Here is a 12,351-nt window from a genome sequence, read left to right as displayed (position 1 = left end):
TTCCTTCCCCCCATCTTTGACTTTCTGTCTCTGTCTTTCTGTGTCTCTGACTCTATTCACCTCTGTCTATCTGTCTGTCTGTCTCTTTTTTTCACACACACATACACAGATGCAAGTTGATAAAATAGTCTTTACCTACTTTGTTCTTTTAGACCTGAATGACATCAAAGAATCCCTGAGTCCCATTGGATTGAATAGAAAGGCAATTTTGAAATTATCTATTTATTCAAATCCCTTATTCCTATATCTTTCTTCAGAAAGTGAGCTCCTTAGAGGCAGAGATTGTTTTACCAGCACAGCGCTTTACACAGAATAAGCCCTTAAAAATGCTCGCTGATTGACTGATTTGATTGATTGTGACATAACAAAAGAGTGATTATATTGCCTCTAATTGAAGATATCCAGAGATGAGAGGCTCTACCTCTGGAAGCAGCCCACATTCTAATTATGGACAACTCCAATCATTAGGAACTATTTTCTTATAATACCCTTTCTGTTATTATCATCAATAAACCTAAATATCTTATAATATATTCCAAAAGGACTGTGGGAGATAGTCATGGAGGTGACAAATTACAATAGGGACAGCTCAATGCCCCTTCCCCATGACTCAGAAATACAGAAATGTACAAAGCAGGAAGACTGTTCCCTTCTCTGATTACACTTACAGTCTATGCTCATCTATGTCAACATCCATCTATAATAAATGTTACATGTTTTTGTTATTCACATCTGAAATCAGAACAGGTCAATTATCTCCCCTCAATCTTCAGGATGTGCTAACACATTTTGGATTCTGCCCTGTCAAAGGCATCACCCGTTTTGCTAAGTTTGGCAGTCTAGAAGCTCACACAGGGAGAACCACTTCTCACTATACACTAGCTGTGAAATAGAGCTGAATTGTAGCTGTTGAGGAGTTATAAACAATGTCACCTCCAAACAATACAAGGCAAAGCCCAGGAGGGATGATTTTCTCCAGGAAATTTATTTCTAAATCCATTTCACAGTTTGTTCATGGTGAGAAGTGGTTCCTGCCATGTGGACACCCAGAATATTGTTCCCAAGACAATGGGTGTGGGTGCCTTTGGGAGGCATTCATTTCCTAATTCTCATTAAGCAAACTGGTTATGGAAGAGGATGACTCTTGCTTCTTTCTTAGCTGGGATCTGAATGAATTCTCTCTGGGCCTCATAGTAAAATAAATAAACCACCAAGATCATCACCACTCCCAACAAAAAGACTGAAATGCTTGGGGGGAGATGGTAATAGCACAGCAAATAATCAGTCAAAAACCCTGGAAAGTCTTTTTAGAAGCCATGATGGCAAAGGGGTAAGAACACTGGTTAGAGTTCTTGAGTTCTGGGAGTCATATTTTTAAAAGTCATTAATGAAGTGGAGAGTCTACAGACTGTAAGAGTTCTTCAGCTGGGATCTCTACTTTTAAAAATATATATTTTGATAGCTATATTTTCAATATATTTCCCACTGTAATACCAAGTGTTTTAATTATGCATTTAAAATTATTCTGAGAAGGGCTTCATAAGCTGCATCAGCCTGACAAAGAGGCTCGTGATATATAAAAAAAATTCAAGAACTCCTGGTCCACAGAGAGGTAAAAAGGCTGATAATGGGAATCTCAGTGGAAGGCCATATAAAAATCATGCAAAGGCACTGGCAATGTTGAATTTGTAGAAGAGAAGACTTAAGGGCACAATTGCTTTCTATCCATATGGTAAAGGCTGTCATGGATTTCTGCTCAGCTATGGTTTGGATTATGTAACTTCAAGATCCTTTCTACTCTAAGTTTCTTGGATCCTGAGAATCTGGTTTAGAAAAAAACAAACAAGGTTTCAATAGTCCTGAAGCCAGGAGGACCACAGTTCAAATCTGCTCTCAGACACTTAATGCTTCACCCTTTCTTGCTGTGTGACCCTGGGCAAAAGTCACTTAACCCCAAATGCCTTAGCAAAAAAAAAAACAAAAAAAAAAACAAAAAAAGAAAGAAAAAAGAAAAAAAAAAAAAGAAAACCAAGGTTTAAATTCCATTTCTTTGCTTAGGACCCAAAATTAGGGAAGTTCAATTAATTTCAATAAACTTTTTTTTTTAATGTTTACTATGTGTAGGTTATACAAAGACAAATAGAATCTCTGCTTTCAAGGAACTTACATTCTACGGCAGAGATAGAATATGCACCCAGATAAGCATATACAAAATAATACAAGATAACTTCAAGAAGAAAGCTGGAGGCATCAAGAAAAGTTTAACACAGGATGTGGATACTTCTATTTTCTGAGGTTCTGCTTCTACCTCATCTATAGAATGGGAAGAATATTACTTGCATCACCAAGGAATCTAGGTAGCCCAGTAGAAAGAGGAAGGCTTGGAGTCAGGAAGATCTGATTCAAATTTGACCTCAGAAATGAAACTGTAATATCCTGAGCACGTCATTTAATCTTGGTTTGACTCGTTTTTCTCAGCAGTAAAATGGGGATCATAATAATACTTACCTCTCAGCTTTGTTGTAAGAATCAAATGAGACAGTATTTGTAATGTCCTTAGTAGAGCGCTTGACACATTGTCAGCACTGTACAAATACCTATTTCCTTTCTTACTGCTTTTTTAAGCTTGTAAGTTTGCTATCCATCAAATGGACTAAAGTAAATAAAGTACTTTTGGAACTCAAACTCTATTAAAAGGAATACTTTTGAAGTGGTTTACTTATGAAGTGAATTATAAAGCTAATTTTCAGTGTTTTCTCACAGAAGAAATATCTTTTCATAGGATCCTCATCTGCCTTCCTGCTGTTGGTCAAGAATGTCACATTCCTTCAACTGAACACATAAGGGAATTAATTTGCATTTACCTTAAAGAATACGTAGTCATCCTGCACAGTCAGGGAATTGTGGTCAATGCTGCTGGCAAATGGAATCGTGGGTGTTCTATCAGAGCAATTCTGAGACTGACAGGTGACATATCGGAAACCTGGGGAGAACAATTACCAAAATCTATTCTTGTAAAATAAACTTAAAAGAAACCCAACATTTTAGTGTCTGTATTGTGAAGGAAACAGCTATGTTAGGTAACAGTCTGTCATGTCAAACAGCATTGTGTACTTCTTTCATCCATGAATCTCACTATGATGTTGTGCCCACCACCAAATTGCCATCTTTGGTATTCATATCTCATTGATATTCTATGTCCCCTGATTAGAGAGTTGGAGAATTGAGCAAAGAACTCCCAAAGGCCCCATTTAATTAGGGCTCCTAAACCAATCATTTTTATTTTCCCCCACTTGCATTCTTTGGACTAAACTCAACCATTAGCATGCTCCCAGGAAATCTTGTTGCCAAGAAATTTATCATTCTGTGAGGTTAGTGCTCCTATTTTGTTAGAACTTCCAGTATTTTCTAGAGGGAAGAACAAAGAATTCCTCCTAAAGCTTCCCATTAAAGAGGGCTTCATTTTGAACCAGTTGGTTTATTGAATTATTTGCTATTTTTATTAAGTTGTTTCAATCATGTCCAACTTTTTGTGGTCCCATTTGAGGTTTTCGTGATAAAGAGGAATGGTTGGCCATTTCCTTCTCCAATTCATTTTACAGTCCAGGTACTGAGGCAAACAAAGTTAAGTGAGTTACCCAGAGTCTTCTAACTAGGAAGTATCTGGAGCCTCATTTGAATCCACAAAGATATCTTCCTGCCTCTAAGCCCAGTACTCTATCTACCTAGCTGCCCCCTCTTTGGAGTGTACTCTACTACTAATGCTGATTTTTCCTTCCTTCCCCTCTTCCCACATCCCTTTCAACTTTCTTTTGTGTGGGGTCTTCCATTATATTGGAAGCATGTGGAAGGTTAAGACTGTTTTTCCCCTTATTTGTATTCTTAATACTTAGCACAGTGCCTTGTACATTGGAGTATTTAATGGATGCTTATGGACCAACATCCACTTTTTAAACTAAAATCCTCTTGTGATTCTTCATCATAGTGTATAGTAGACCCTGGGTTCTTAAAAGATATGCCTTTAGAGTAATAGCTCAAAAAGAGCATGTAAAGTTTAGATTATATCTCTCTACCAGCCCTTCCCTTACTGCCATCTTACAACATTTTAAATGTTCTATTCCCAGTGCATACACAGTCCACAAAATATAGAATTTACCTAATTTTGCTGAACTGAGTATGGGACCAACAACCATTGTCAACCCATAGTGACCTTAAAGAGGTTTGGGAAGTTTCATTGCTACAGGGATGAGATTGAAGTAATTTTGGCCACAGGAATTTAAGAAAATTGTCTGCAAAAACACAGGGAACAGGTGATCTCCATAATGAAGGTAGTAGCCATGGCAATAAAATTGAGATATATTAATTAAACGACACTGTACAAAATAATGAGCAAAACCAAAGTACATATAAATAGTGCCTGATCTCAAGGTGCTTATGATCTAGAGAGGAAACAAGATATAGAGAAACAACAATATGGTAAGATTAGTAGGGAGTTACTAAGTATTCAGGAAAGAGTATGGAAATTATTTTCTTCCCTTAGGAAATGAGCTTCTTTTTTTTGAATTTTTAAATTTATCACTCGAGTCATGATAAAGGAGAGTCATCGCTGGTTCTTCAAGAACACTACTCTTTCTTTGAGCCAAAGCAGTGATTGTTCTATAGATGCCATTATTGACACATATACAATGAAAACTGGATCTTTGTATACTTTTTATTGTAAATGTATTGTTTTTCAATGATTTTTTTCAAGAAAGATATTTGCTTCTCAAATCTGCAATTGCTAAATAAAAAAGGAGATGGAGTGAATGTATATTTGTGTATGTGAGAGAGATAGAGAAAGAGAGACAGAGAAAAACAGAATAACAGAGAGACACACACATACAGAGAAACAAAGTGAGACAGATATATAGACAGACATAGAGAGAGCTTGTCCCAATGAATAAAAATTAAAGATACAGGAAATCTGGTTCCAAGTCTTCTTGGTGACAGAAGATGGTTGTGGGACCCTAGGCTAGTCACTTGCTATCTCAATTCTCAAGATAGCTCTAAAGCCTCAGGGAAAGTGTTTATATGAATGGGTAGAAAGGAGAGTACATTTCCTCATCTTAAAATTCCCTAAGTTCATTAAATAACAGGTCCAGTTTCTATCTCAATTCAATTTTAAAACTATTCATTTTACAATATGCTTGAAAAAAATAAGAGTTTGTGTCAAGAGGTTAAAGAAACAAAGACACATACAAGTAATGAAGCCAGAATTAGTATCCCAAACCTACACACACAGACACACTACAAAAGCATCAATGGGCATTTTCAATATAAAGACAGGAATAAGAAAGCAGTGTGGAGGAGGATACTCAAGCAATCTTGCAGAGGTCAATGGCATTTACAGCTGTTACCACTCTGAAATTCCTAAAGAAAGCTTAACACACAAATAATGGACAGGATTTTTTATGAAACTGGTAGCATAACAAAATGGAAAGAGCATTCAATGGTTTTGAAGTCAATGGCTTAAATTTGAATTCTTCCTCTGAAGTCTACTATTTCTGTGACCTTGAAAAAGTCACTTAGGCTCTTCAAGGACCTTCAAGTGGTGACTGCATCAATGTCAGTGGCAGTATCAGGAGAGATTGGGGAAGAGAACAACTCACCTTTCTTTCTTCCCTTTCTGAAAAAAACACTTTTCCTGAGGCCCAGAAAACTGGGTATGACGGTACCTTCCACCTACATTATAGTGCTCTGGTCTTCAAATATTTGTTTGTTTGGGAAACACATAGGTGACACACAGGAATAAGACATTGAACTTTGGAGAAATTTTACACGGAGAGTGCTTTCCTGTTTTAAATGCACCTTTTTGTGTGAATTATTGGATCTCCTTGAGATATCCTCTCAGGAAATTTGAGCCTCCAAGTAATATTTTAATGGCGATTTATTTCTAGGACAACAGAGATCTCTGAAGGGAGATTGTTTTGGACTCTGTGGTTACCATGAAGTAACACAGATACCAGATTGGGCTCTTTGGATTACAAATGGGCACAGTCCTAGTAATATTTGGTTCCTGACGCTAATGACCAAGTATATGTCTGATGTTGTTTAGGAGAAACATCTTTTCTCACTCATAGAAGATATCTCCTCAGGGAAACAATATTATTTTGATAATCCATCCTGAATTTATGTACTTATATGTTGGGAAGTCAGAAAACTATAATCAGAAGGAAAGTAGAACTTTACCTGGAGAAAGAAAGAAGTGAGAACTGGGACGTTTTATGGAATCAAAAAGATTTTGATGATTACATTAAATTATGCTCTCCACACCAATTCTCTAGAAATAATTATTCAAGTCCAAGATTTAAAGTCTCAAGCATTATATTTGTTGTATGTTGCAAATATGTAGTAATTATATGTATATATATATATATATATATATATATAATATGCATATATATGTAGGATCTTTTTTATTACTTTGAAAGAAGAATTGTATTTTCCTTATGTTCATGTCCCAGTCCCTTCCCCATACTCCAGTTTCCCATGATTGGTTCAACTGTACATGGTCGGGACTTATGAATACTGTTTGAATAATAAATAAACAGTATAAATACTGTTTGAATAAAATAAAAAATGTTTTAGAGAAAATTGTTATTCAAACTAAAACCTAGGCTGCTTTCCTAAGTTTGATTTAGGTGAAAATAGGCTTCAAGAAAGTCGATATCTCTTCCAGGAGAGTGGTTGCTTTCTGCATACTAAAGAACATGCTGCCCATTCCAAAAACATACATATATGAGCATGGGAGAAACTGGTGGTGTTTTGCTTTAGGGAAAATGCTTGAACTATTTTTCAAATATTTATGGTTGAACAAAACCCCAAACATATTTTGCCAGACATATGTTCCTTTTATTTTTAAATCATTCTGTTTCCCAAGGGAACTTGAATCCTTAGGTTTTTGACTCATCAAGTAAATTCTCTGGCAAGGCATTGCTGGTAAATCAGCAGTGCTAATGAGCCTTTTCCCCCTTAGATGTATCATTTGGGAAGTTGTAACTCAAAAGCACTAAACAAAATAAAACTTCTCAAAGATTCAGGTTTGGATCTAAAATCACTTTGGGATGCATTTGGGGATTTCCCCCCCCCCCCCCACCCAGCTTATTTTGACTATTCCTTCTCCTTCCAAGCCCAAAATCATCTGTGAGTTCTTATTGTGATATGGAAGTAATCTTGGAGGCTCAAAGGCTATGCACAAGCTCTGGCAGGTCTTGCCAAGTTGGAAAAGGGGGAAGATAGAAGAAGGAAAGGTACAGCAATAGATTATATATAGTTCAAGGATCTGGTGAGTTAGACAATGAGAAGTTCAATACAAGAGATAGACTGATTTGAGAGGAAGCGGGGATGGGGGGAAAAGAGGGAGAAAGCAAGAAGGAAGAAAGATGAAGGCAAACCTTTATTAAATACTTACCATGTGACAGATATTACACTAAACATTTTACAAATCTCTCACTTGGTCTTCACAACAATCCTGGCAGGGAATTATATTACTATTCCCATTTTATAGTAAAAAAAAAATTGAGACAAGCAGAGATTAAGTAACTTGCCTACTTTGTATCTCAAGTCAAATTTGAATTCAGCTTTTCCTGACTCCAGGCTCAATGCTGTATTCTGTGTGCTAATTAGCTGTCTCTAGTGGGAGGGGAATAATTCATGAAAACTATCTGTTAATGGAATGAAGGGAATTATGGTTTGCACTGGTCACGAGAATAAAGGAATAAAGTAATCATTATTTTTAAAATTCAAAAGTTTTTTTTTTAGTCTGTAATTTCATTGAAGGCAGTTAGATGGTTCTGGAGATTGCTAGACTTGTTGTCAAGAAGATCTAACCTCAAATCTGGCCTCAAACTTTTACTAAATGTATGATTCTGTATAAGTCACTAAAACTGTTTGCCTCAGTTTCCTCATCTGCAAAATGGTCTGGAGAAGGAAATGTCAAACTGCAGTATCTGCCCAGAAAGAATCCAAATAGGGATACAAAGACTTGGGCACAAGTGAATGATGAATAGCAACAAAAAATTCACTTTAGCATAATTCCCACAAGCAATCCCTTAAGCCATCATTTCTGTGACTTCTTCTCCAACTTCCTCTCACTCTCCCAGAGGCAGCTGGATAGCATAGAGAATAAAGCATTGATCTTAGAGTCAGGAAGATCTAATTTCAATTCCTTACTCAGAAAATGATTAGCTTTATGGCCCTGGGCTTAACATGCAACCTGTCTCATTCTCAGTTTCCCTATCTCTAAAATGGGGATAATTACTGTATGGAAGTTGCTGAGATATAATGAAAGACATTATAGGACTTTAAAGTGCTGTATAAAGCATTAGCATTAAATTAATGCTGTGAGGTCACCAAGTTCATAATGCAAAAGGGTGACTCTCCCCAGCACCAAACATATATCCTTACACAAAGATGTTGGGTTAGGAGATTTCCCTTCAAGTCCTATAATGCCTCTCATTAAATCCTCAGCAACTTCTGTGCAGTAATTATTCTCATTTTAGAGATAGGGAAACTAAGGCTGAGACAGGTTGCGTGCCAAGCCCAGGGCCATAAAACTAATCCCTTTCTGAGTAAGGAATTGAAATTAGATCTTCCTTCTCCATACTACTAATTGTAATTTCTGTTTAGTCATAGCCCAAGCTCAGTTTCCCTATTTGTGAAATGGGACTGATAATGCTGTATCTCATAGACACGCTTTGAAGAAAGCACTTTGCAAACTGGCAAGCCCTCGAGAAATGTGAGCCATGGTCCCTGCTATTATCATATCCAGGAACAGAGAAGGAGTCTCAGAGGACAATTCTCATTATAATTCCAGGTTCATGTGCCCTTATCTTGCTTTTTAATCTTCAAATGGTATGAAGAGAACTGTGCTGAATTTGGAGCAGGAAGGATTTCTGGGAGCTCAGAACAACTGACATATGTGGATATTCATTCTAACAGATTCTCTTCCCACACCACAGATAAACTGGCAGCTGTATGCACAGAGCGGGAAAAACGTCCAATGTTTAAGTGCCAGAACAAATTGTACTATTAATAGCTTTTTTCATTGGACCGTAGCTTCTTGACTTCAATTTATCTCTTGTTGGAAAACAAGTAAACTTTAAATTCTACCACATTTCTATACAGCCCAGTCAGTTTAGCTATATACATAGGCCAACTTCAAGGAATTTGGCATAGCATTTTCTTGCTGTGGGCAGTGGAAATGAATGTGAAGCTTATCATGGGAAGAAGCATGATTCAATGGAAAAAACACTGCACTGGGAATCTGAGAACCTGGAAAGTAAATACAACCATTGGCTCTATCTGTGTGACCTTGGAAAAATTACTTCCTTTTTCTGATCTCTTATTTCTTCATACTTAAAATGGAAGTCTTGGGCTTGATGGTATCTAAGGTCCCTCCCAGGTTTAAATACTATATGCCTTTGTTCTTTGTGAACTTCAGCTTCATCTATAACATCAGGATAATTATATCTGTATTATCTGTCTCATAGTGTTTTGGAGGAGGGCCTATAAACTTAAGAGGGCAAGATTCTCAGCATCGAAAGGAACCTCAAAAACCTTTGACTCAGTCACTAATAAAAAAAGAGCGCCTCTATAAGATACACAATCAATCACTGCTTATCGCACTTTTGCTTGGAGATCCCTAGTGAAGGAGAACCTACTTCCTCTCAAGGAAGACTATTCCACTTTGGAATAACTATAGTTGTTTTGTATTATATCAAAGTTAAATTTTCCTCAAAAACTCCCACTTGTTGTTTTGTCACCACCCCCCAAAACAATGTGCTATATCATTTTCCAGGTTACAACGCTTCAGATATATTGACTGTTCTCATGTGGACCCAAAATGATTTTGTTAGCAGGACTAAATGTTCCTACTTCTTTTAAAGGTTCTTCATATAACATGGTTTTGAATGTTGTCTTTGGGGCATGTTCAAAATGATCAATGTCATTCCTAAAATCTGGTAACTAAAATGCATCACAAAGCCCCAAATGTAGGTTGGCCAAGGAATAATACAGCAGGGTCATTATCTCCTTAGTTCTGGTTTACTATACTTCTCTTAATAAGTCCAATATTATTCATATATATCCATATAGGTACCTATCTATCTATTTCTATCTATATTTATATATCCATATATGCATCTATATGTTAGTTTTTTTGAGGGGGGGACTTCCATAATATATTGTTAACTCATATTTGGATCTTTTTAAAAGATGGACAGCCTAGCTGTATTCACCCTACACATTTTACACTTGATTCTTGGAACCGAAGTGCAACACTTTACACTCACTCATAACAAATTTTGTCCTATTAATCTTGGCTTGACATTTCATCTTGTGAAGATATTTTTGGATCTTGACTCTGACAAGTAACCTTTTAACTAGCCATTCTAGGTCTGAAATAAGATCGTAGAAGTGTTTTGAAAATTCTCACAAGCTATGCAAACCTCTGTTGGTTGACCACTTACCTTGTGAAGTTTGGAAAGCACCTTGGACATCTGTGAATTTTAAATGATTAATTCTACCACTATAACTATTACTATAACTCTGTGAAAAAAATGTGGTTTGAACATTGGCTTCTTAAATAACTTACCTCCACTAAGATCCTGGATTTCCATATGAACCAAATCTGGTTCCCCATCTACTCCAGCCACAGCCCTAGGGGAAAATATACATAATATCAAGTTATATTGAATAATACAAACTACATCTCCCCTATTAGTCACCTTCTATGAGTCCTTATTTTCTCTAAAATAATGTACATTTTGGTCTGGCATTTATGGTTCTTCAAAACTTGTCTCCCATTTACATTTTCAGCTTTCTCTTTCTCTGTATTTTTTCCTTCTCCTTAATAACTCAACCATACAAAATAGGCATAGAAGTACAATGCAGAGACCATTGTATTATAGCTAGAGCACCTAGACTTGGACTTCAATTATGTTACAATCTGAATGATGCTAGGCAAGAACAATTCTCCTTTTGAGGGCTGAGTCGCCTCAATTTTAGGATAAAAGGCTCATAAAAGATGATCTCAAAGGTTCCTCTTACATTCATATTTTGAGATGTTACTAGAATATTCATCCAAACTTGAATGTTTGCTTCTTTGTCCTGATTTTTGATCTTTTCTTTCAACATTTCCTGTACCTAAAACACATTCTCTCTTACGTCAACCACCTGAGACTCCATCTGTGTTTCAAGTTGTAGACTAAATACTACCTCCTTCATGAAGCCTTCCATGATCCCTCTTCATTAAGGGAATGAGGGGTTTAATTCAGGAGGCAGCTCCTCTTTTTTTCAAATATTTTATTTTTTTCCAATTACATATAAAACAATTTTTAACATTCATTTTAAAATGTTGAGTTCCAAATTCTTTTCCCCTCTTCTTCTCCATCAATGAAAAGGTAAGCAATTTGATATAAGTTTGTACATATGGTCACATGAAACATATTTTTCTATAGTAGTCATGCTGGGAAAGAAAACACACAAAAAAAACCCCAAGAGTTTAAAAAATATGCTTCAATCTTCATTCAGACTTCATCTCTGAAGATCAATGATATTTTTCATTATGGGTCATTCAGATTTGTTTTGAATCATTATATTGCTGAGAATTATTCACAGCTGATTATCATACAATATTGCTGCTACTATGTACAATGTTTTCCTGATCCAGCTCACTTCACTTTTTATCACTTCATGAAAATCATTCCAGGTTTTTTGAAAGCTTGTAACACAGTTATATCATAAGAAATAACAAACAGGATGCTTCCAGGAAAAAAAAAACCAACAAGACTCAGTTCCCTTTTTATTCAATTATGGGTCTAGTCAATTTTTATTTTGTTAGAAAACATTACTGAATTGTAAGAAAACTTCATTGTGCTATTTGAATCTAGAACTGCATGACTAAGAAGCTGGACCATCTCTGCCTCTTGTTTAGAGACCCTTAATTAAGGACCTGAATTATGCTGACCAGAATCTTAGATCCAAAGATTCAAGTTTTTTATTTGTTTGTTTGTTTGTTTGTTTTTCTATAATTATATATCTGAAGTAACCTATATATCTTATCTGAAATCTGGCTTCATACTAGTCAATCAGTTATTATTTTCATGTTCCTTTGACTGATACAGACTCTTATAGGGAGTGGGACACCTCTGTTTCTAATTTCAGTGAATTGAATCTGTTCTCTCCCCTTCCCAATTTGGAAAATCCCTAATCTCTCAATTAGAAATCAGATATTTTCTTTTGGTTAATTGGTCTTATTCAATTATTTTTAATGCATAAAAATGCATCTCCCCCTTTATCCAGGGTCTAGAA

General features: G+C 36.0%; 1 protein-coding gene across 3 annotated transcripts in view; it reads right to left on the bottom strand.

The window, feature by feature from the left end:
- The window catches only part of SORCS2 (sortilin related VPS10 domain containing receptor 2), a 1,208,352-nt gene that overhangs the window by 175,400 nt on the left and 1,020,601 nt on the right, over window positions 1–12,351 (bottom strand). For all 3 annotated transcript variants that reach the window (XM_031943246.1, XM_031943247.1, XM_031943248.1), the window contains exons 6-7: window positions 10,634–10,698; window positions 2,865–2,983 (exon numbers count right to left, since the gene is read on the bottom strand). In XM_031943246.1, the coding sequence (XP_031799106.1) occupies window positions 2,865–2,983; window positions 10,634–10,698 (184 nt within the window). The remainder of the gene's footprint in view (window positions 1–2,864; window positions 2,984–10,633; window positions 10,699–12,351) is intronic.

Source organism: Sarcophilus harrisii, chromosome 6 (genome assembly GCF_902635505.1).
Source record: "Sarcophilus harrisii chromosome 6, mSarHar1.11, whole genome shotgun sequence".
Classification (NCBI taxonomy): Eukaryota; Metazoa; Chordata; class Mammalia; order Dasyuromorphia; family Dasyuridae; genus Sarcophilus; species Sarcophilus harrisii.
Note: the sequence above shows the minus strand (reverse complement) of the source record. Positions and strands in the feature narration are given on the sequence as shown.